Source organism: Mirounga angustirostris, unplaced genomic scaffold (assembly GCF_029215605.1).
Source record: "Mirounga angustirostris isolate CCGP_5_RB_7025 unplaced genomic scaffold, mMirAng1.0.hap1 SCAF_5, whole genome shotgun sequence".
NCBI classification, from domain to species: Eukaryota; Metazoa; Chordata; class Mammalia; order Carnivora; family Phocidae; genus Mirounga; species Mirounga angustirostris.
The window spans coordinates 146,506,096-146,528,554 of NW_026991713.1; the positions used below are offsets into that span (position 1 = coordinate 146,506,096).

At 52.4% G+C, this 22,459-nt stretch overlaps 1 protein-coding gene across 1 annotated transcript; it reads left to right on the forward strand.

Annotated features, from left to right (window-relative positions):
* Window positions 1-1,087: 1,087 nt before the first annotated feature.
* Window positions 1,088-18,407, forward strand: METTL22 (methyltransferase 22, Kin17 lysine). Its single transcript, XM_045874923.2, has 11 exons — window positions 1,088-1,169; window positions 4,523-4,688; window positions 6,089-6,445; window positions 9,094-9,134; window positions 9,223-9,367; window positions 12,493-12,564; window positions 13,915-13,968; window positions 14,747-14,827; window positions 15,038-15,140; window positions 16,730-16,898; window positions 18,295-18,407. The coding sequence occupies exons 2-11, from the start codon at window positions 4,583-4,585 to the stop codon at window positions 18,328-18,330; spliced, it is 1,164 nt and encodes a 387-aa protein (XP_045730879.1). The 5' UTR covers window positions 1,088-1,169; window positions 4,523-4,582; the 3' UTR covers window positions 18,331-18,407.
* The last annotated feature ends 4,052 nt before the right edge of the window (window positions 18,408-22,459 follow it).

Consider the following 22,459-nt stretch of genomic DNA (forward strand, 5'->3'; position numbering starts at 1 on the left):
TTTGCAATGACACAGATGGAGCTCAGGAGTATAATGGTGAGTGAAATAAGTCAGCCAGAGAAAGACAAAAGACAAATACCACATGATCTCACTCATATGTAGCATTTAAGAAACAAAATAAATGAGCAAAAGAAAAATAGAGAGAGAGAGGGAAACCAAGCAACAGACTCTTAACTATAGAGAACAAATTGATTGTTACCAGAGGGGAGGTGGGTGCTGGGGGGTGGGGATTAAAGAGTACACTTATAAGGGCGCCTAGGTGGCTCAGTCGTTAAGCATCTGCCTTCCGCTCAGGACATGGTCCCAGGGTCCTGGGATCGAGCCCCACATCGGGCTCCCTGCTCCTCGGGAAGCCTGCTTCTCCCTCTCCCACTCCCCCCTGCTTGTGTTCCTGCTCTATCTCTCTGTCAAATAAATAAAATCTTAGAAGAAAAAAAAAGAGTACACTTATAATGATGAAAAAGATAAAAATAAATTTAAAAAATAAAAGCCTCTCCTCAAAAAAAATATATATGTATATAACTTATAAGTACAGTTGCCATTTTTCGGGTGCTCACAGCATGCCAAGGATGATGCTAACTGCTTTACAAGCATTATTCTATTTCCCCTTTTGGCTTCGGAGAAGTCCAGCCTGGGTTGCAGATGTGACCCTTCTTCTTTTCTTCTAATCATTTGCAAATATGTTCTCCCATTGGGGCTTCTTCTACCCCCAATGCACTAAAATCCTAGTGATGGAGACAGGTAAACATGTCTTGACAACCAGAGCCACAGGTGCTCTGATGCGGAGAGCCCAGACACTGGTCAACGTGAGCAGGAGAAGGGGGACTCAAGGAAGGCTCCTGGAAGAGGTGACCCCAAAGTAGGATTGCCGCTGGGTCATGACTTACGGTAGGACCCTCATGGCCCGACATGGCAGGTCTGTGTCAGGCCTCGTGAATGGCGAAAGGCACAAAATACGAGGGACCAAGGTCCCACAGCTTCTTGTTAAGGAAAGGTACCGAGGAGCCCGCCGCCAAGGCACCTCGGGCAGGTGGGCGTGGCCACGGCGCGGCGCCGGAGGACGCGCGCCGAGGGGCGTGGCCGCGCCTGCGCAGACCGCCTACTATGGCGGCCGCCTGAGACCGGCGGCTAGAGGGCTCGGCCGGGCTCTATCCTGCAGCCCGCGGCAGGTAAGCTCTAGGGAGAGGCGGCAGGATGGGGAGAGTGCAGGGAGCCTCCTGGCAGCGAGCCTAACCTTGAAACCGGGCCCCCACCGACCTGAAGCCCTAGTCCCCACTTGGCCTCAGTGTCCCCTGTCGAGCAATGGTGGTGGGAGAAAGAGCCTTGTCATGTGGGTTTCTGTCCGGGGTCCAAGCAGCCCCCTCGGTTCAGGATTAAGAAGGGAGGACGAGGCCGAACTGTAAATGCCTTTTGAGAGGCGTTCAGGGAGGCGGCAAGACAGAAAGAGGAGCCCCGGGAGGGGAGGAGGTCACTGGAGCCCCTGACTCCCAACTCTGCGCGCCGCCCCCGCGCCCCTGGACCGCGGTCCCCCCAGCTTCCCAGTCTTCATACCCTGCCCTGCATTATCCCGCGCCTGGACACAAACTGTCACAGAACTTCGCCCAAATCCCCATTGTTGAATGAGTGGGTAGAGTGACACCTGAAAGAGGGAAAGCCCGGGAGGCGGGGCTGTATTTCAATCCTCAGATCCCAGCAAACTGCTTTTGGAGGGGAACCCTAGGGGAGAAAGGCTGAGAGCGTCAGTCTGGCCCCCACGGCTCAAACCCTAGTGATGGAGGTGCGAGGGGGGTACCATCTGCAGTCTGGGTGTTCTTTCCCTCTTCTCCAGTGAGGAGACGGGACTGAAACGCATCCAGTTGCAGCATTCCCAGACAGAGACTCTGAGTCAGCTATTCCTAAGTAGAAAAACTGTTGCCTTTTTCTATCTGCCAGCACACTCTTCAATAATAATTATTATTTGGGGTACCTGGGTGGCTCAGCCAGTTAAGCGCCTTCGGCTCGGGTCAAGATCCCAGGGTTCTGGGATCAAGCCCCACGTTGCGCTCCCTGCTCAGTGGGAAGTCTCTCCCTCTGCCTCTCCCCACACTTGTGCTCTTGCTCACTCTCTCTCAAATAATAATTATTAACGCTACAATGATCAGTACTCACTTTTGTTATTTATTAACCATTTACTATGTCCTGAACTCTAAAACTGATCATTGTCTCATTTAATCCTCACACAGGTCTGGAGGTAGGTACAAGAGACCTCTGTTCCGAGATAACCTGATCCTAGGAGAAGCCCTCTAAAGGGATTCCAACTCCTGGTACTCAGTTGTAGGGTACATTTCTAGGAAGCCTGGGCAGTTTGAATTTTAAAACTGAAAATTGAGCTAGAAATGAAGAATTTGAGTTTTGTTTTTGTCTATATTTAAGAAAAGTTGGTGTGCAATGGTAATATTATGCTTATCTGTAGGATGTAATTTTTCCACCAAAATTGTCCTATAACAAGAAACAGCATCCTTTGGTTCTTGTTTGACTTTCATAGCTTCATCACAGACGATTTTTTTTTCCCCCAAAACTATATGTAAGAAGTCCTCAGTTTTCCCCCAGGACATGTTTCAGTCCTGGGAGAACCACACCTATCTTTGAGACATTTAGTCTCTTTTTGGATGCAGCCTAATTTTTCCAGTCCTCATTGGTTGAGGGCTTTTGCCTGAGGATGGAGCATTTCTCCTCTGTCACTTTCACCGGCACCATGAAATTCTGCATCATTTTACTAGATTCACAGCCTCACTTTACAACCCACTTGCTCTGTGCTGGCTTCTAGTGTCAAGTGGGGGAGCCAGCATGGAGACTAATTTAACAAGGGGTCAGCTTTTTCACAAAATTTTTTTGTGTAAGTACAATTTTGGCTTCCACATGGCAAGTCCTTAAATGTAGGAACTCCAGTTATGTGTGCTCAAACTATGAGGACAGCCTGGGTTATGATGATGCCATTTTCCAGTTGAAGAAATAGAGGCCTGAGAGGTTTCATGACATGCCTAGGACTCACGGCTAGTGCACACACCTACCCAGGTAGGAACAGCTCCTGTAGGAGGCCAGGGGTTATGGGCAGGTTTGGGCCAAACGCCTGAAACCAACCCCAACACAAGGAATTAACAACTGCTGTGGGCCACGGACTCTGCTCAGTTCTTTACACCCCAGGAAACCTGCAAGGTGAGAATATAGCTAAAGAAACAGGTCCAGAGAAGTGAATGATTTCCCCCAGGTCACATAGATACGAGGTGGGAGACTGGGGTTTACACCTATTCCACCCAGCATCCCAGCCCATGGCTATGCATGTTGCTGCCGTTTGATGCTTTTTGATGAGGCAGAACATTGGGTTGGAGAGGGAGCCTTCCTGTTTTGACCCCTTTGCAGCAGGCGTAGTTTTCCACACCAGTTATTGCTGTGTCACCTGCATAATTTCCCACATCTGTACATCACCTGTACAGTGATTGCCTTGGTTGCTTTCCCTTTGAATCTACTCCCCCGCCCCCCACTTTTTTAATTTAAAAAGAATGTTTTAAACCAAGAAAGGGTATTTGAGCCACTGGAGTCAACTTCTAGGATAAAAAAAAAAACCCAAAGGGGCAATAACTAAATGCAAAGTGTAAATTGTGATTGAATACTGTTTTAGGGAAAACCAGCTATAAAAGATATTTGCATGAGAAATGGAGAAAATTGGCTATGGACAGGGATGGGGTTTTATTTTTTATTTATTTTTTATTTTTTTTATTTTTTAAGATTTTATTTATTTATTTGACAGAGAGAGACAGCAAGAGAGGGAGCACAAGCAGGGAGCCCAATGCGAGGCGTGATCCCAGGGATGCGGGGCCCGATCCCAGGACCCTGGGATCATGACCCAAGCGAAGGCAGATGCTTAACAACTAAGCCACCCAGGCGCCCCAGGGATGGGGTTTTAAATGGTACAAAGGAATCATAAATTATCTTATATTTGCTAACGGTCTTACGGTTATGTGACAGATGTCTTAAGAGACACTATAGAGGAATTTAGGGATAAAATGTGATGTCTAGAATTTACTTGCAGTTCAGGGGAGCAAAAACCCAGGTAGACAGATCAATCGACCCCATATGACAAGGTGTTGATGATCACTGGATCTAAGCTGCGGGTATATGGCTGTTTATTATGCTATGCCCTCAACTTTCTTGTCTATTTGAAAACTTTCACAATAAAAAAGTTGGAAAAGATTAAAAGGGAAGGAAAACTTTATCAGTATAAATAGAAATTCAGATCCTTTGCCATAAATAAAAGATTCCTGTGAAAATGAACACACCGCAAACAAAATAACACAATTCTAGCTGGATTCTTTTCCCTTGCAAAGGCTCCGAGACTTTCTCCTTTAGGAAAAACATAAGAGAATTTAAAAAGGGAAGCGTCTTCTCCCGGGGTAATGCAAAGCTGTTTACCACCGGACTGGGGAGTGTTTATACCGTTCCCCTTTGGGACCTGCTGTTCTGAGGACTTGATCTTGCCTTCCAGGTGCTGCTGTCCCATGATTCACGAGGAACCCGGCCATGGTGGCTGGCCCCCACCCCAACTATGGATGAGGTCACCTTCAAAAGTGACACTGTGCTCTCAGATGTCCACCTCTACACCCCGAACCACAGTCACCTCATGGTGCGGCTGAATGGCATGGGGCAGCCCGGTAAGGTCCTGGACTTGTGCCAAGGGGTCCAGCCCCGTGGATCTCATTTTGTTTTCTGCTTTCTCATACTCCTCTTTTTGGGTAAAAGACTAGGTAGATTGCATTGTTCAACTGTTACCCTCATACCACTTCTTAAGTACCCTTGTTGCATTGAGTGAAGTCCTGTGCTTTCCCAAGCACTTACTTTGTACAGGGTTGGGGGTAGGTGGGCAGGACTTGATGCTGGGAATGCAGAAGGCAATGAGCCAAGCCCTGCTCTCAGGAAGCCCATGGTCTGGTCGGGAGTCAGGGTTCAGGCTCCCATTGCCCCACTCCAGGCTGGCTCCCTTCGTCACTAGGGGGGCCTCCAGCTCTTCCCACCGGGGCTCCCTGGCTTTGCTCCGCACACCCTCATGCTACAGCAGCCAAGGGGATCTTTTAAAAATGCAGATCACATCAGCACCCTGATTTAGACCCTCCAGTGGCTCCGCCTTGCTCTTAGAATAAAATCAGACTCTTCACCCTGGCCTGTGAGGCCCAGCCCAACCCAGCCCTTGCCTGTGTGTTCATACTTACCTTTCTTTGCTCCTTTCTGTCCCTCATACACTGCACGCACTTCCTCCCTCAGCGCCTTTGCTCTTGCTGTTGTTTGACTCAGAAGGTTCTTCCCTCCCAGCTCTGACTCCAAATGTCACCTCACACAGGTCCTCCCTGGCCACCCTCCCCAGCTTTGATCACCCTGTATTAGCTTGTTGTGGTGTAATTAATACTCCCCTTTTCCTTGTGTCCCAGTTTGGACCCTGAATTCAGGAACCAGAGATCCAGAACAGATCAGTGGCTGGCCTGGGTCAGGTAGCCTAGGGAGATGGAGGACTGCAGCCCAGGACTGTCCTCTTGAACCCTTGCACCCCCGCCTCCAGCCCACTTCTCTGGAACACATACTCTTACTGAAACTGGTCCCAGTGACGTTCTAGCCACCGGATGGGGAAGGCCACTTGGTGTCCTTGTCCTGTCTTCCAGCCCTTAACAGGTGGAATGGTGTAGTGCGAAGGGCATCAGTTTAGGAGTTGAGCAGGCTGGGTGTGAGTCTTGCCTTGGCATGTCAAAAGCTGTATGGCTTTGTTGGCTCCCTTAACTTCCCTAAGCCTCAGTTTCCACGTTTGTAAAGTGGAGCTGGGACCACTCTTCATAGCGGCAGGGAGGGCTAAGATAATGGGGGCCAAGCACCTTCAAAATAGATGCTGATCAAATGGTAGTCACTCTCAATGGCCCCAGCTCCTCGACTGAGTCAAATGAGCCTTTTCTGTGGGCATTACTATGTCTCCACCCGGCCTGTAAAACTGTCCCGGTGGAAATCAGATTTTCTGCAAGGAGGAGACAGCTTGGAGATATGCTCCTTTTGTGTTCGTCTTGCCTTGCAGTTTTCCTGTCCCAGTTCAAGCTTCTGTGGAACCGAGACTCTCAGACAGACTCAGGGGTTGAGGGTGGCTGTCATGCCATGGGCCCCACAGAGGAAGTGCCTCCCTCTGGGCCGGGCAGTGCCAGACCCCCTCTGGGGAGTGGCTGCAGGAGTGACGCCACCATCCAGGAGGGGGTGGGAGCTCGGCTGGACGAGGACGGAGATTTGGACGTTGAGAGGAGACCACGGGCAGCTTCGGACCCTGAACCAGTGGGGCCTCCGAGAGACAAGGTACATCCCACAATTCTAACACAGGAGGAAGACGACCCCCTGGCAGACGAAGCACAAGAGAGCAGCCCCCAGGATATCATCAGAATAGGTAAATACAAGTCTGGCTCGCCTGCCACGAGCACGGCACCGCAGTGTGGATCAGGGCCCCGTGTGTTTGTGGGTCAGGGAGAGTATACAGATAGGAAGTGACAAGCCCGAGGCCACACAGCTGGGGGGCAGTGAGGAAGGTTCTGAATCCATGTCCCTCTCCACAGCCACGACTCTTGCCACCCCCAGCATTGCTCATTTGGGGGAAAAGAGCTGTGGGTTGAGTCTGTTCCTTGAGATCCAGGGTCCCTGATGGTATCTGAGGCCCCAGTAAGGCTGGGCACTGGCATGGGGTGGGGACACAGGATTAGTTAGGGCACCCTCAAAAACAGCAGCAGCGGGGCGCCTGGGTGGCTCAGTCGTTAGCGTCTGCCTTCGGCTCAGATCATGATCCCAGGGTCCTGGGATCAAGCCCCGCATCGGGCTCTCTGCTCGGCGGGAAGCCTGCTTCTCCCTCTCCCACTCCCTCTGCTTGTGTTCCCTCTCTCGCTGTGTCTCTCTCTGTCAAATAAATAAAATCTTTAAAAAAAAAAAACCAAAAAACAGCAGCAGCTCTCTTCCATCCACACATCCGTACAACAAGTAGTTACTGAGTGCCTGCCCAGAACCCTACTCTGTGTTTTCCGTGGATTACCTCTGTTCTTCACAGCCTTTCCAGAGATGAGCATTCCCATTTCACAGAGGTGGGAACTGAGACCCAGAGAGGTTGAGGAACTTGCCCCAGGTCACACAGCCAGTCAGTGGCAGAGTGATGATTTGCACCCAGGTCTGTCTGACGCCAGAGCCTATGTTCTTTTTTTTTTTTTTCCTTTTTTTTTTTTAAAGATTTTATTTATTTATTTGACACACACACACACAGAGCACAAGCAGGTGGAGTGGCAAGCAGAGGGAGAAGAAGAAGCAGAAAGCCCAACATGGGACTCAATCCCAGGACCCTGGGACCATGACCCGAGCCGAATGCAGACGCTTAACTGACTGAGCCACCCAGGCACCCACCACAGTCTATGTTCTTATGTCATGTGATCAGAACATTGGAAAGTTCTGGCCTGGGGAGACGTGGGGGGCTGTGATGGCTCATTTTGCTCTCAGCTTTCACTTAATTGACCTCCCTGAGGGGGGAATGGCTGACTTGGTTATTCTATACTGAGGGTTTAGCCTCTGGTGTGTGTGTTTAATGTCCGGGGAACATACCATCCCACAGGCTGAGAACAAAGTCCCACAGCAGAGGGCCTGGCCTGTCCCATCTCACAGACCTCATGGTGAGGCCCTTCCTTTCAGCATGCTGTCAGTCCTTCCCACCCTGCGGGAGCAGAGTGGCAAGGCAATTAAATGCTCGAGCTACAGGGATAACCCCTGGGTGTTCCATCCCCATCTGTATGCTTCCATCTGTAAGGTGTGACATAAGGGACCAGGTCTTGGACTCTGGCGCCCTGCAGAGCTGGGCTTTAACCCACCTCCACCCCTCACGAGCCAGGTAACTTTTTACAAGTGTCTTGCTCACCCAGAGCCCGTGTTTGCACCTATAAACTGGGGGCCAGGATACTGCCCTTTGGTGATCATTTAATAAGTAATGCCAAGTATGTGCCTGTATGGGGCCTGGTACAGAGTGGGCGCTAAGCAGATGTCAGTCTCCTGACCCCCTTTTCCTCTGACCCACAGATCAGGTCGTTTTCAGGTTGTGGACCCATCTGAGAAGCCAGTTAAAAAATACCCGGACGGGAGGGACACCTGGGTGGCTCAGTCTGTTGAGCTTCCAACTCTTGATATCAGCTCAGGTCTTGGTCTCAGGATCATGAGGTCGAACCCCCCGTTTGGGAACCAAACAGCAGGGGCGTGCAGGCAGCCCCCCTCACCTCATAGGGCAGACCCTCGTGGAGGGGGCATGGGCAGCATCACCCATGCTGCTTCTGACCCTGCGGTTCTCTGCCCTGTCTTGGTCCCTCGGTCCCTTCTCCTGTTCCATTGTGAGCATGTGGTCCGATGTGGGCAAGCCTGACAAGCACATGGAGCCCCCCACACTGTGCGCGTGTTGTGCGTATTTTAATTTGATAGCCATCCCCATCCTGCTTAAGAATGTGAGAGCCAGTTCTTTAACAGCAAAGATGTTTGCCATGGTCCTCTTTCTCTTTGTCCTCTTTCTGTTCTCTCCCCCGCCCCCCATACCACCATGAGATTTTATCCTAATACATTTTGTGCTTGAGAATATGTCTTATCATAGTTCACCTGAAAAGGGGTATAAACTCAAACTCACTTTGTTGACTTTTGGTCTGGTTCTAAGCGTGAGAAACATGCGGAATGCACCATGACTGTTGTCAACATAGAGCTGATCCAGACGACATAAACACACTGTGATGAGTGTGCAGTTACTGAGCACAGTAAAGTGGATTGTGGGGTGCGGTGTGTGTGACCAGGCTGGGCCAGGACCTGAGGGGCGGAGATTCCCGGTTATCGGAGCCAGCCTCTGTGCCTGGTCTGTGAGTGACGCTCACACAGTCCCTCCCAACTGTTGCACCACCCGTGTTTCTGCCGCTCTGGAGAATGCTCAACTCCAGCACCCATTGCAGAATGCCACGCACCTCGTCTTGTCTGTGTTCTGTCCATCCCCATTTTCACAGTAGCCCTTTCTCTTTTGGTTTCCATCCTGTCCAGAACACACCATGGCCACCCCCCTGGAGGATGTTGGCAAGCAGGTGGGTAGGTCCCACCCACTTCCTGTGGCCCCGAAGGGTCTCCCTGGAGCCTCACGTCAGCTGTCATTCCTTGTCCTCTCTCCCCCAGGTGTGGCGGGGTGCCCTGCTCCTGGCTGACTACATCCTGTTCCAACGGGACCTCTTCCAGGGACGCACCGTGCTGGAGCTCGGGGCGGGCACAGGGCTGGCCAGCATTATGGCAGCCACTGTGGCGCGTACCGTTTACTGCACAGGTAGGCCCACCATCTCGGGCTGAGGGGAAGTAGTTTCCCCACAGGGTGCGCCCTGCTATGTCAGAAAGTGGGGCGGAACAGCTGGGAATTGAACTTCTGCTGCTGTGGATTTTGCCATCCCGTTCCATGGTTTTCTCCACCCTGTGTTGTTTTCTCAGTCACATCGGGATGGCCCAGCACAGCCCACAGGTGCAGGAGCACTTACGGTGCAGGAGCACTTACAGTGCAGGAGGCCCTGCTGCCCTGCCCACGAAAGCTGGACATCTCAGGAAACCAGGAGGGGTCCGCCTTTTATAAGGCTTGAAAACAGGCTTCACATTTTTTCTCTGTTATAGAAGTCTTGCCTACTTTTTGTGGAAACTTCCTAGGACAGCAAGTGAAATTGACTCAGACTTTTACAATCCCCAGATTCGTTCAACAGTGTGCAGTTTATTGAGTGCCCACTGTATGCAGACACGGTCCTAGATGCAGGAGATCCAAGAGTGAGTAAGACAGAATTGCTGTCCTCCGGGAGCTTTAGAACCATTACTTGAACTGTTCGTATGTGGGGTTTTTTTTTTTTTATCATCTTTCCCCTTTTCCTTTGAATGTACATACTCCAAAATAGTAGCTGAAATCAGACTATATATTCGTTGCTATGTGTTGCCAAAAATGTGAAAAAACATTTTTTCAAGAGTATTTTCCAAAGTCATTAGAAATTATAAATATGACTTAACGACTAGGTAATGTTTCATCTTTTCTTTTTTTTTTTTTTTTAACCATTTTCCTGTGTCTGGACATTTTGGTTGTTCCCATGTGTTTTGGTGTTTTTGTTTTCTGTTTGCAGCTTTGTTAGTTGCCCTGCGGTGTACACCTTTGTTCACCATTGTCTGCTGATCCTCAGACTAGGTTCCTAGAAGCAGGTGTGACCCTTTTTAAGCTTTTTTTTTTTTTTTTAAAGATTTTATTTATTTATTTGACAGAGAGAGATAGCAAGAGAGGGAACACAAGCAGGGGGAGTGGGAGAGGGAGAAGCAGGCTTCCCGCTGAGCAGGGAGCCCGATGTGGGGCTCGATCCCAGGACCCTGGGATCATGACCTGAGCCAAAGGCAGGCGCTTAACCGACTGAGCCACCCAGGCGCCCCTTCCCTTTTTAAGCTTTTGATACATATTGCCAAGTGATTTCTTTCTCCGTTTTTTTATTTATTCTTTATTTTTTTAAAAGATTTTATTTATTTGAGAGAGAGAGAAAGAGCACGAGCAGGGGGAGCAGCAGAGGGAGAGGGAGAAGCAGACTCCCCGCTGAGCAGGGAGCCTGATGCAGGGCTCGATGCAGGGCTCCATCCGGGAACCCCGGGATGATGAATTGAGCCGAAGGCAGACGCCCAACCAACTGAGCCACCCAGGTGCCCCACTCTCAGTTTTTTATTTTGAAGTAGTGTTAAACTCACATAGAAGCTGCTAAAATGTTACAGAAAGTGCCATAGATCCCCTCACCCCCCCACCACAGTGATGGCATGTCACGTACCCGCAGTTCAGTGGTGACACCCACAATTTGCCAAGGGCGTGGTGCTCTCAACTACACCCCACTCTGGCCCACACGCTTTTTCCGAAAGCGTGTACTAGTTCATAAGAGGGTAGGATCTCATCAGGGGAGTGTCACTGCACTTTAAATCTTCAGGGTCTGCTGGGCAGAAAGGGGACATCTGCTCTGGTTTGCATCTTTGTTGATTCCTAGTTCCCATCCCCATGGTGCCTCTGTGTTTCTTATGAGACTGGAAAGGGAAGTTAGGGATCCCCTGTGATGCTGGCACACTTTCCAGATACTCTGCATTGGCCACTGGCCAGGAGTGTGCGGGGCAGCCCCGGTTCTTCTCTGTGCCAGGGTGCAGGCAAATTGTCAGCAAGCCCTTCCCAGAGTCAAGCCATCATACACCACCCAAGAGCTTTGCCCTGTGCCTGTTGCCTAACAGCAGCATATAATCAAGTAGTCTTATCCTTGAGAGGGGGATTTCCTGGCACAAAGAAGGGAGCTCACATCTACATGGCACGTTCTAGTTGGCAAAGCCTTTCACATGCTTCAGCCCCCGTTTGTGACTTCATAGTGACCCTGGGCAGTAGTCAGGGAGTCTGTCACCATCCTTTGTCCAGATGGGCAGACTAAGAGTAAGATCACATGCTGGCCCCAAGTCATACACACGGCCGCTATCACATGACGGGTGGGGGAGGCGCCCATGGTTCATACTGGTTTCCATGGAGCAGAGTTCTGTGCTGTCCCTCTGGGGCTGGCAAAGGGTTAATTGGGGGGCAGCCCCAGGTCTCTGGTCTTCCACTGCCACTTGGCCAAAGCTGCTCCTCTCTTACCTGTTTTATATGTTAAAATCCCACGGAAGATCTATTTGAACAAAAACTCCCATAAAGACTTACAAGCTGCTAAACTGGTTGTGTGCTATTAGGCACACACCATCAATATTCTCTCTACCCAGTGGCCCCGGGAAAGCCAATAGGTGTGTCCCAGGCTCTGCGCGTTCCCTGGAATGGAGAGCCCTCAGTGGGTAATGGGACAGGGTCGGGACGTCCACAGCCATGTGGGCCGGGCAAATGTCACTCACACAGCTTTCCGTACCTTCCACGCATACACTCTCCTAAGTGAAAATCAAGTTTTGGTAAAATGCCTGCACCCCCGCACCCCAGGCCCCATCAAGGATGCACGGTACCGAGGATCGAACGGTTCTGCTGAAATGGAGGGAAGCGCCACCTTGTCAGAGCCATGGGCAGCTCAGGAGACAGGGATGGCCGTGACGAGTCATGCTCCGAGAGCGTGCCCCCAGCATGTAGGAACCTGCCCTGTGTCTCAATGAATCACCTCCAAACACCCATGCCTGTTCTTTCATACACACTCAAAACAGGAGTTCTCACCCCTTCCCTCTGGACTGCACAGTCCATCCCCACCAGCACCATCATCTCTTACTGAAGGGAAAGGTCGTTAAAGAGGAACTTAAAGTGAACGTACTTAATGTTGGCAGTAAGCATACAGGAGAAACTTGACTTTCCATTTTGCACCTCTCTTCAGTCAGGCTTTTGAGCCTGGAGATGAGAATGCAGTGGTGGCTGGCGTTTTATGGCGTGCCCTTCTGTCGTTCCAGATGTCGGTACAGATCTCTTGGCCATGTGCCAGCGAAACATTGCCCTCAACGGCCACCTGACTGCTGCTGGAGGTGAGGCTCAGTGGCTCTTCCCCCTGGGAGGGAGGGTTCTCTGTTTGGCCGCTGGGACAAACACCCTGTACCGTGACTGTGGGAGCTGGGGTCTGCCCGCTGCCTTGTAGACCCAGGTGAACGGAGTGAGCACAATCCTGGCTTCACGGAGCTTCGGATCCGATGACTCTGTCCTTGCATCATCCACTCCTCCCACACCCACTGCCGCGTCCTGCTTCAGCTCTCTCCCTCCTGGACGTCACAGCAGCCCCCACCTGATCTCCCAGCTCCTTGTCTGCCCCACCCAGGCTGTCCTGCAAGCCAGACTCTTCACTCCCCACAGAAAATCTTCAGGGTTGAAGTCCAAGCTCGCTCTCTGGCTCCCAAACCTCCTGGTCTGACCCCTGCCTGCTTTTCCTGCCTTTTGCCCTGATAGCCTTGCTCTCCAGCAAGCCGAACACTCAGTTCACATGCTCTTGCCTCTGCCCGGACCATCCCCCCACGCCCATCTGCCTGATTGTTGGATTTCCGCCTTGACGTGATAGATGCGGGCAGCCACTCCTCACTGGCCTTCCTGTCCAGACCTTTCCTGAGCAGCCTGGGGGGCACTTTCCCACTCAGATCAGGTCATTCCAGCCCGCGGGCTTCAGACCCTTCAGTGGTCTCCTGTTGCTCTCTGAGTGGACACCGAGCTCCTCTGCCTGTCCCAGGTCCTGCGGGGGTCGGGCCCTGCCATCAGTAGCCCCTGCCTCATAGGACCTGCTCCGTGCCGGCCTCCCTAGCCTGTGTGAGGGTCCCAGACCTCCAAACGAGGTCACAGTTCCCTACCAGAGCCTCATTTCACCTCGAACGGTTGCATTTTGATGTCTGTGTGACCAGTTGATAGGTATCTGCTCCCCGCCCCCCCCACTAGGCCACGCGCTCCATGGGGCGGGGCCCTGTCTGTGTGATGCCCCGTCGCATTGTTTGTTGAATGCCCAGTCGTCAAGAGCTGGAAGGGAGGAACAGGTGTGACTCATGTTCTCTTTGAAGCCTCCCCTGACACCGCCGTCTGCCACCAGAGGTGGTCTCTCCTGGGCCCCTGGCACATCCTCTCAGCAGTGCCCTGACCACATGGCCTGGCCGGTGCGCGCTGGCCAGCCAACCTCTCCTGGGCTGCTGGTGCCTGAGGACAGGGACACACCTCCTAAACCTTTGCATTCCCTGTGTCCGGTGCGAGACCCGAGACCTAGCGCTCAGAAAATGCTGTAGGGAAGGAGGGACATGGAGAGGATGTTGGTGGGGGGACGGAGGGATTTGGGCATAGAATGGGAAGGGTTAGCCTTCTCTCTGTTTTGAGTTTGGACATTCTGCTTGGTTTTGCTTTTGCAGGTGGTGTAGTTAAGGTCAAAGAACTGGACTGGCTCAAAGACGACCTGTGCACAGGTGCGCATCTTCTTGTCCCGCGTCCCAGCAGACGCACGGCCCCTTGTCCTACCTCCAGGACATCAGCCCTGTGTCCTGGGCTGAGCAGAGGGTCCCGGCTGTCGCCACAGTCCCTCAGCTCACGGCCACTCCGCTCCATCGGCTGATGAGTGACAGTTGCTGGCCGCTTCTACCTGCTCTGTCACTCAGACTCGTAGTGTCCCTGCATAGTAAGCACATTAGTCCCCAGGTTACAGGTGAGGACAGACGCTCCGGGTTAAGCACCTGCCCAGGACTGGGAGGCAGCCTCCCAACATGGCTCTGTCCTCTGTCCGTGGCAGGGTGTCGGCCATGTGGCTTCAGAGCCAACTGCATGGGAGAGTTTTCTAAGTTTATTATATAGGCTCTTTCAGACCTGCATGCTTGCTCACTCTTTATATAAACACTTGGTCATCTACCGAGCACTTAGGACCTTAGGTCTCCTGCCCTCCCCAGCAGTCCTTGAGGGCAGCCTTACTATGCCCATTCTGGTGCAGAATTGAAACCCAGAGAGGTGGAGCACCTTTCTCAGCGTCACCCAGCAAGTTCATGGGGCAGCAGTGCCTGCCCCTCAGTGGCGGAGGCAGCCGCGTTGGCAGCCGTGGCCTTGAAGCTGGGGCGCTAGGATTCAGAGCTGCCTGGCGGTGCCCACCGTTCCGAGCTAGCCCCAGCTCTGTTTCCTCTCCTGAAGCTTCACTCAGCCTCAGAGCCGGCCCACAGAGAGAGGAACATGCGCAACATGGCCTTTCTTCTTTCACAGACCCGGAGGTCCCCTTCAGCTGGTCGCAGGAGGACGTCTCCGACCTCTACAGCCACACCACCATCCTGCTCGCAGCCGAAGGTAAGACGTCTGGGTCACAGCGGCGCCCGGGCCCCCCTGTGGAGCCCTGCCCGGCCTCCCGGGTGCCCCGCCGCACCCGCCTGCGGTTTTCAGCGTGCAAGCTGCTGCCGTTGCACATTCACGGGGACCCGGCACCGAGTCCGGGGCTCCTCCGAGGGACAGATCTCCCTAATGGTTGCATTTTCCCCTAGCCTGTTTCCTTCCCTGCAGTGTTTTACGATGATGACCTAACCGACGCTCTGTTTAAAACGCTGTCCCGCCTCGTTCACAAACTGAAAAACGCCTGCACGGCCATTCTGTCTGTGGAGAAGAGGTGAGCTCTGCACCCCCGAGAGCCAGGCGCCCCCTTCCGAGCGCACTTTCATCAGCGTCGTCCTGTCCCTCGCTCACTGAGCACCTGCCGTGTGCCAGCGCATGCCGCCCCTTACACACGGGGCCTCCTGTCATCCGCAGGCCAGCCCACCTTGCCTCACCGGTGGGGAGAGAGAGGCTGAGGGGCAGCAGGGAACCTGTCATGGCTGGTCTGTGAGCAGATGAGCACTTGAACGCAGCCATGCTCCAGAGCCGGGACACATGGCCACTCTTTCTGAATGTCCCCTCCAGGATGCCTTCTGTCTCCTCAGGGCCCCATGTCCCGATGCAGACAGAGCCCCTCCAGGATGCTTGCACTTGAACATCCTGAAGCATTAGGGCTCCCATTGAGGGGGTGTCCGTTTTGGACACAGTACTGGACACTTTACACCATTTTTTCCGATTTCTCTGCTAGGGCACAACTTTTCTGAAAGCAATTTGGAATATGTAGCAAAAGCCATAAAACCGGGGCACTTGGCTGCCTCAGTAGAGCTTGTGATTCCTGATATTGGGGTTGTGAGTTCAGCCCCACATTGGGTGTAGAGATTACTTAAAAATAAAATCTTAAAAAAAAAAAAGTGATGAAACTGACCCTACTTACTGACCCAGCAGTCCAGCATCTAGAAATTCGCCCTGTGGAAGCGATCACGGCTGTGTTGTTCATACGGATAATATTGAGGCGCTTCTTCACGGCACATGTGAGCAAGGACAGCATGTGGACCGCGCCTGGATGCTGATTTTATAGGCAGAGGGAAACCTCGAGAGTCCTGACTGGATATTGGAATGTTAAAGAATTATCATCATATTTGTTTTAGGTGAAACAAAGAAGCAAATGATCCTTTATCTTTTCGAGATGCATGTGGCTGTTTTTACAGAGGAGACACTGTGATGGCTGGCGTTAGCTTTTTAATAATCCAGTCTGGGTGTGCGGGAGGCAGAGGCCACAGCGGCCGTGAGCTGGCGGTGGTTGAAGCTGGGATAGTTGATCACGCTGTCAGAAATTTCTCGTAATAAAAGATCTGGGAAATAAAAGGGGAAAAGGCAAAGAATTTGTTTCAGCATAAATTGTGTTGCAGGTTAGGGTGTAGAGGTGGCTGAGTGGCGGGGCTGGGAGGACTTGGGAGGACGTGTTCTGAAGTCGTCCCTCTGATGGCTCCCCACCCACTGCGCTCAGGCCCTGCCCTTCATACACTCACTGCAGATATGGTTGTGGGCACGTCGTGTGCAGATTCTTTGCTGGGGGAGGCAGGGGAGGCCAGTGGGTGGTGGTCAGCATCCACCTCTTGTTCCACTTTGTAGCTCAGGGCAGGGCCTGTCTTTTGGGTGGTGGTATCTTAGCCACCTGACTTCGCCTCCCTGAGCCTCAGTTGCCACGTCTATAAAATGGAAGCAGTGACTATATGTCCACCTCCCGGGCTCTCCTGCAGATTCAGGAAGGAAGTGCACCCAGTGCTCGGTACATGGTAGGCGCTCAGTGAAAATCCGCTGGTGGGGAGTGAGGCCAGGAAGCAGCTGGAAGGTGAGGCATCTGTGTCGGCTGCTTGTTTGCAGGCTGAACTTCACGCTCAGACACCTGGACGTCACATGTGAAGCCTACGACCACTTCCGCTCCTGGCTGCAGCGGCTGGAGAGGCTTGCGGACGGCCGGCTGCGCTTCGTGGTGGAGCCGGTGGAGGCCTCCTTCCCACAGCTCCTTGTCTATGAGCGCATCCAGCAGCTGGTAGGTGCGGCCCCACCGTGTGCGGGCCATCGTTGCTGCGCGTGACACTGCTGACCCCAGGGCCTTCCAGACACGGGCCCGTACCCTGTGCCGTCGGGGCGGAGGAGTGCAAGCAGCCGAAGGCTGTGGTGGGCTCTCCCCTTCTTAGGGGTCACTGTGTCTGCAGGCGGGCCTGCAGGCCAACCATCGCCTTGGACTTAAGAGCCTGTTCTCTCCCTGCGGGCAGTTCAGACTCCAGAGGAAGTAGGGCCGAGCACAGGCGGTGGTTGGTGACACAGGAAGGCAGTGAGGGGGCACTTGGTGGCGTTCTTGATGTAGGAACCCCAGTCCTGGAGGCCACACCTTCACCGTGGAAATACACTGGCCTCTCAGACTAGGCAGGCTTAGCTGATGACCAATGGCCCTCTGGCCAGGCACAGTGGGTCCATCAAACTAGGCCTCTGAGTAATCATACTAGTAACGGCACGCGGGCCAGGTACCAGGCCGAGCTCCTTTCTCCCCTGCCTTGGTGGATACCGGGACAAGGTAAGTCACCCCACCAGGCAGCGACAGAGCTGGGCCTTAATCCTGCAGCCACATCACTTCCTATTGCGGTTTTTAAACCCAGCTCATAGGGGGAAATCTGAGAAACAAAATTACCCTTGAAAATCCCTTATAAGTACCAGGAGCTGCAAGTCCAAATGTCTGGAATGAATGACTTCTGTTCTTTTTGCCTCTTGGCTGTGACCGCCCCTTCTGTGGTGGGTCTGTGGGGACCAGTCCTAGTTCTGAGGGGACCAGTCCTAGTTCTGAGGAGGAGAGGGGAGGATGAGGGGTAACAGAGGGCTCTCCCTCGCACGCTCCCCAAGCAAGCACAGCACTGGATTTGTGTGGTTGCCATGTGTGAGGAGCAGCCTCTGTTCACGGCTACGCCGCCTCTGGGCCGCCTTCCTGCCCGCCCATCTCCCTGTAGACGGCAAACGGTCTACTGCCAGTGAGGACTCAGTCCCCACTAAGAACTTGGTGTATCTGTACCTTCTCCACCTGCCGTGTCAGAAGGAGCAGCACATGACCAGGAAAATCAGCTCCTCACGAAATTCAGCAGTCATGGGATGCGGCACTTACGGTCTCCCCAAATGGAAAAATTGTGACTTGCTGCCATTCTTCTGGTCCATTTTGATTGTGTGGCATCCTGATGCGTCTTGGATGAATGCCAGGATTAGCCATCCAGCTTTTCTTCCATAGTGGGGCAGAAAGAACAGCCCAGAACAACGAAGAATCAGAAGCAGCTCCCCACTCCTGCGGCAGCGTGCGTGCTGCCTCGTGGTGACGCTTCTCCTTTGCTAATTACTCCCTCTCTGACGTTGTGAAGTCTCCTTTGCGAACCTCAGGAATCTGCTTTCTCTGTTTCCTGCAGGAGCTCTGGAAGATCTTTGTGGAACCAGTAATGTGATCCATCGCATCCACAAGCACGGCTTCTCAACTGTTCTTAGAATGCGTTTCTAATAAAATGGAAAGCTCATAAAATAATGTGTTTGAGATTGTATCATTTTTAAAATGTGGCAGACGTACTTTATATGCCCCAGGGGTGTTTCTGGAGTCCGTTGCTGCCTCCCAGCAGCAGCCAGAGAATGTCCTTGCTCTGGGCTAGAAGTCCATCTAGTTGCCTGTTGTCCGTGCTGCCGGCTTGTCGTATGTGTGCCAGGATGTCTCAAGAGCTGTGGCCAGGTTGGGTAGGTGTTCTCAGCTTGATTCCACTTGAGTCAATTACTTCAGTTTCCCTGGCGGGCGGGGGACCCAGGGCCCAGCCGGTAGCATTTAGTGTTTCCCTGTGTTATGTGCTTACAGATGTGTTTAAGATGGTCGCCACAATTGCGGTAATAACACTACACAGAATGAGGCACAGAAGCCTCATTGCCTTCCCTGTCCCTCTGGCCAGGGCCCATTCAGAGGAGGTGGCAGGAGCCGGCAAAGAGGCCTTCATTTTCTGTTTTAACTCTTTATAACCAAAATCAGATGAGCTGAGAACAGACACGAGCGCTCTTCCTGGTCGCGTGTGGCTGACCCGTGCATGCCATGATCTGCCTCGTGGCATTTCCTCCCAGAGCCCGGGCTTCTTCCCCGCCTCCCCTTGGGCTCCCTTTTCTGGTTGCATCACATGCACATGTCTCTGTCTGCGCCCCTCCCATCTCAATCCCTCCCTGTTGCTTTCTCCCTCCTCTTCCTTCCCAGCTCAGGTCCCGCCCTCCTGCTGCCTTGGCCTCCCCGCAAACCGCCCCCCCCAGTCCTGTTGTTCCTGCATGCTCGGCACCGGGCAGCGTGTTCCCCTCCCTGCCTGCCCCCCACAGTCCAGATAACCCTCCTGGCATCTCTGCCTCTCTGGCTCCATCTGGATACCAGATTAACTCACTTCATCTTCCCAACGCCTAGGACTTCAGCCTGGTTACACCCACTTAACAGTTGTGAAGGCCATTGGCCCAGAGTACGTAGTCAACACGTACTGTTGAACGGACCCTGAATAGGAACTGTTGCCTGGGAGGCTGCTGCCCAGTCAGGCACTGCTGCCTCCGGGGGCGGTTGGCCATGTTTGGAAAGCTTTGGCTTGCCACAACTCAGGGAGAGGGTGCTACCGGCCAGGGGTGCTGTTTAAAACATCCTGTAACGTACAGGAGTGCCAAGGTCGAGAAATCCGGATCAGGAAGAACAGTAGCTTCTTTAGGGAAGAAAAATGGGTGTCCGCTGAACGTGCAGAGAAAGTGACCCAAGAGAAGGAGTCTCACCCTCCCCTCTGGGAGTGGGAAGAAGATCCACACACATCATCTCTAAATCTTCCAAAGACCCTAGGGAGCAGAAGCAACCCTTATTTTACAAACGAGGAATGTGAACTTCAGAGTAGTTGGGCCACCCGCCTGACATCACAGACGGGCTCGGAGCCCGTGCTCCCCCCGATCCCTTTCCCACAGCAAGTTTCCTGGCCCTCCAGCAGCAGCAGCCTCGGCCCAGACCTGACTCAGAATCTGCTCGTGGGCAAGACCCTGGTGATTTGTGCACAGCAAGGGGTTTGAGAAGCGTAGCCTTTGAGCTCTTCCCGTTTTCCAAGGTTCCTACACAAAACCATCCCTTATAGACTTGCCATCATTGAACAGAGTTGCAGATCACAACGGGGTATATTAATAACAAGTCCTGGAAACAGAGCCCCATGAGACAGAGCCCCCAGCTGGTGATGTGTCAGCACTAACTGACATTTTCCTGGCACTCCTGGGGACAAGCCCATAAATGTAATTGGCACCAAGCAGTAGAGTCGTCGTGCCTTTCACCTGGCGCATTAGGGTGAGTGCTTTCATGTCTAAAGCACTCGGCCTGAAAGCTTCCTCTAAGTAGGACCTGGAATTAATCCAGATCCACTGTAATTCAAAGCATTGTCAAATTTTCACTTCTCAGAGGTGAAATGCCCCCTTCTCACTGTGTTTTATGGCTTTGCTTGAGCCTCCAGAAGTTCTTGTTTGGCAGCAATATTTCTGAATCATCAACCCATCGAGATGTTCTGCTAGGGAATTAACTTAGATAGACCATTGCACTTTTTTTTTTTTTTTTTTACACATTATAACGTTTTCAGAGAATATACGGCTCAAGGAGGGGACTTGGTTGTCCAAGACTTTCCAGGAAAGATTTAGTAAACCAACAGTGATACTGTGGCCCCCATCATTTCTCGAATTACTGTGCACCCAAGTCACCTGGGGTCTTGCCAAAATGCAGATTCTGACTCAGGTCCTCCTGGTGGGGCTTCATGCTGGAACGTAACCAGCCGCCAGGGGGTGCTGGCGCTGCTGGTCCAGCAATCACCATGAGCAGCGGGGCTGGGACACGTCAGTCATTCCTGGTTAAGAGCACAAACTCGGGCTGGGCAGACCAGCTTCTGATCCAACACTTATTCTTCAGCATGTAAATATAATGGAAAATCTTCCTGCTGTGAACATCTACATCCGAGTGAATTCGGAGACTTGCTTCTCAGGTGGGGTATCAGTCATGAATGTCAAGGCTCTACTGCAGACAGCTGCCATGAGAGGTCTTTGCTTAAAACCCAAACCCCTTTGCAGAGCTCACTAGGCCCTCAAGGTCTGGCCTCTGCCTACCTTTCCAGCCCCATCCTGTCCGTCACACTGAATTCCTTCCTCCCAGAATGCACCACACTCTTAGCAACCCCCCCCACCCTCTGAGACCCCTCTCACCCAGCCTCTCTCATTTTCTTCTTCCAGAAAGCCTTCCCCAGGTGTCCACAGCCCCTGAGCCGTCTGTGATATGACCCTTTTAAAACTTGGTGTAATGGTTTTGTTTCCCCGCATGCCTCCCTCACAGATGGTGAGCTTCATGGGGACAGGACTGGCGTCATGCAAACCCAAGTCTGACACACCCCGTCATTCTGCAAATATTTGTCCACCACTCTCCATATGCTAGATGTTGACTGGGTGCCTGGGAGAAAGCAGGGAGCAAGACATCTCACATCCATGCCCTCATGGAGTCCAATACTAGATGAGGCAACAGGCAAAAAACATAAATACATAGCATGCATCAGGTTGTGTAAAGTACAATGATCCCAAAACCAGAAGTAAGGCCAAAAGTGACTGCACGCTGCAGCATTTGCAAGAGCGCGTTTGTGTACCCGACTGCTCAGGGCGCAAGCATTTTGCAGTTCTGTAAAAACTGGAAACCACATGATGACTTTCTTTTCTGTCCAGTAGGAAAATTGCCCCAAGAGGAACAGCAGTTTGGCCCCGTGGGACCTTAACCAAATTTGTGTCTAATATGGCGATTTCATCTTGTTGTTTTTCCTACATACTGTAAACATCCCTGTTTCTCGTGTTCTCTTTTGAACCAGCTTTGTCATCCTGCATTGTCCCTCATTTGTGAATTACATAACACCGATGCGTGCTATCACTTTTAAAAGAATTACATTTAGTGGTTTAAGCCTTATAACCTCGCCAGGGTTGTTGAGGGCTATGAAGAAAAGCAAAGGCATCTGAGGGCTAGGTGAGCGTCCATGAGGGACAGAGAAGGCAGAAGGAACGGATGAGTGAATGAATGAAGAGAAGCCCAGAGCTTTCAAGCCTCCTTATTGGGGGCTAGCCAATAGTAAAGACAGGTGTAGAGCTTGTTCTTGGCTTCACGTCGCCCAAGCAGTCTGGAGGTCATTTTTCTCCTCCCCCAGGTTGCAAGGCTTGAGGGGATCGGCCTCATTGGGCGCTTCACCTCGGGGCCTGGCTCGATGGAGGACCCTTGCCACGAGGTGGCGCTCCAGCCTCATGAATTGACCGCAGGAAATGCCCCAAGGAACCCAGGGCAATCGACGGTCCCCTTAGCCACTGGCAGGTACCCCAAAGCGTGGGTCCCCAGTGACTCTCAGGGGACCCTAACTAACCTGCTATATGTTATACAGTGGCACGTTGGCTCTGAGAGCTGCCCAGTAAGCTGAGGCTTAAAAAGCATACGTAGGCTGAGGCCACAGGACCAGGAAGTAACGAGGGTGGGGTCTCCGCCCAGGTCGGTCTGACTCTGTAGCCAGCATTCTTTCTATTGTCTCCAGC